Source organism: Lolium perenne, chromosome 5, assembly GCF_019359855.2.
Source record: "Lolium perenne isolate Kyuss_39 chromosome 5, Kyuss_2.0, whole genome shotgun sequence".
NCBI lineage: Eukaryota > Viridiplantae > Streptophyta > Magnoliopsida > Poales > Poaceae > Lolium > Lolium perenne.
Genome location: NC_067248.2, coordinates 223,651,481 through 223,653,742, shown reverse-complemented (window position 1 = coordinate 223,653,742; position 2,262 = coordinate 223,651,481). Strand labels below are relative to the sequence as shown.

The 2,262-nt window shown below is 55.1% G+C and overlaps 1 protein-coding gene across 1 annotated transcript; it reads right to left on the bottom strand.

The window, feature by feature from the left end:
* Positions 1-296: 296 nt before the first annotated feature.
* LOC139831754 (uncharacterized) lies at positions 297-776 on the bottom strand. The gene has a single exon (XM_071821078.1). It carries the CDS (start codon positions 774-776, stop codon positions 297-299), a length of 480 nt encoding a protein of 159 aa, XP_071677179.1.
* Positions 777-2,262: the final 1,486 nt, after the last annotated feature.

The following is a 2,262-nucleotide window of genomic DNA, read 5'->3' as shown; positions in this document are numbered from 1 at the left end:
GGCGGCATCTGTGTCCTTTCAGCGGCACACTAATGTCATTGTGCGAGCCAGCCATTCCGAAGAATGAGTGCCAAATCCATGTGTTATGTGAAGCAACTGCTTCAAGAATCACTGTGCACCCCTCATAATGGCCCTTGTACGGCCTTGCCAACCAAAAGGGAAATTCTTTCACTCCTAGTGCATGCAGTCTATGCTGCTAAGCATCCCAGGAAACCCCCTGGAAGCCTTGATTGACAATAGACGGGTTGTATCCTCTGCAGTAGGTTGGTGTAGTGATTGTTCACCAAACACAGCGATCAAAGCTGCACAACCTGTGTATCGCTTCCAAGCAGCTGGACTCGCTCATCTACGTAATCACCGGCAACACCATATGCTAGCATCCTAATCGCTGCCATGCATTTCTGATATGAAGACATGCCTACCTTGACAACTGCATCCTGTTTGGCGATGAAGTAGTCGTCGTAGACCTCGACGCCATCCATTATCCAGTTGAACAACGGTCTGGACATCCGAAAACAGCGGCGAAACAAGGCCAGCGTGAACAATGGCTTGTGGTAGTGGAAGTAGTTGTGGAAGAGCAATTCGTCGCTGCTTTCTCTTTTGCGGTCCAAGGCCGGCGCGCGCCCTGGCAAGGACCCCCGGTACACGGGGATCTGCGCAACATTGTGCTCGTGGATGAGCAACGTAGCCTCCGTGAGAAAGTCGTCCTCGGACTCGTCGTCTGAGGACGTGTCGATGAAGTTCTTGTAGAAGAACTCGACGTCGTTGTCCACCATGATCTACAGATGAAATGAGACAAATTAGTTGACCCATCCATCGAACACCTCGCGGGCGGGGGCAATCCAATGCCTCCGTAGGGACTTGCAGGCAATGGTCGTCCCGGCCGACTTGCGGCCTGGAAGCACGGTGCACGAGAGCTCACTCTACCGGCAATGGCAAAGCTGATGACGGCGGGAGGACTCGCGACGGCGAGAGGACCACAACGTCGGCGGCGGTGTTCTCCGACGCTACACCGAGGCCCCGAAAGCACAGGCGAAAGCGTCGTGCCGCGTTCTATGTTGTTGCACCGCTTGTCGGCGTCTGGATGTCGATGGCCGGCGTGGACGCGGTCGCAAATTGCCGGTCGTGGGGTGGCGGCGGAGAGGGGGATGTGTGTGTGAGGGGGCTGTGTTTTGGGAGGTAGACAAGCGGGCCACGGGAGGACAAGGGAGGACACGAGAGGCCATCCCTCGGTGTCCGCGGCCACGCAAACGAGGCCCGGATTTGGGCCGGCTTTGGGTCGTCCCGGACGCCACGACCATCCGTTTTTGGGATGCGTTCGCGCGCTAGGCCACGTTTTTGTCCGGTTTAACCCATCCAGACGCGCGGACGCGGGATGGATCGCCCCGTTGGAGATGGCCTTAGAGCATCTCCAGCCGTGTCCCCCAAAGCGGCCCCCAAACGGCGCCGGATCGAGCGTTTGGGGGACGTGTTTTCTTCGTGCCACGTTTAGGGGACATCGCTCTCCAGCCGCGTCCCCAAAACGCCGCCCCAAACTTTTTTTAACATTAATTTTTTTTTCATTTCAATAGAGAGGAGGAACATTCCACAAACTAATACATAATTGGGAACATGGTTTTACACAAACTAAGGTATAGTTTGGAACATGGTTTCCACAAACTAATACATAGTTCAAATATTGAAAAATGAGGAAACCTAAGTAGTGTTGGCATCGCAGATTTCGTATATTCGATGCCAAGAAAGAACACTCTCAGGCACTTTCAGTCACCCAAACTAGAAAATCCACCTGGTAATGATAGCCCTATTGGTCCTTTCGAGGAAGAACATCCAGAAACCTCCGTGCCCATTGTCCCTGCGAAGAAAGAACACTCGGCGTGTTCAATCGTCATCCTCTTCGTCGTTGCCGTGGTAGTGCTGGCGGCACGACGTGTCGTCGAACACCTTCACGCTCATATCCGCGTCGCCTAGGTAAGAGAATGTGAGCACGCAGCCGGCTTGGAGGTCGTGGTAGCACGTGAACTTCTCCCAGCCGGTGTGGAGCTACATCTTGCCGCGCCCGTCGAAGAGCACGTCCACCGCCCACCGGCAGCAGTCGCAACCAGCCTCCCGTAGATGCAGCGCGACTGGCTCGTTGCCGGCGACGAACTCGGCGAACTTGTCTGGCAGCCTATGGATGCCGAGTGGGTCGCCATTAAGGACGACGACGAACTCGAACATCACTTGGTGCTCTTCCTGCAGATACGACGATCATGACGACGACGT

Bases quoted from the DNA above. Each gene is read 5' to 3' on its own strand.
- LOC139831754 (XM_071821078.1), bottom strand. From the start codon at position 776: ATGGTGGACAACGACGTCGAGTTCTTCTACAAGAACTTCATCGACACG.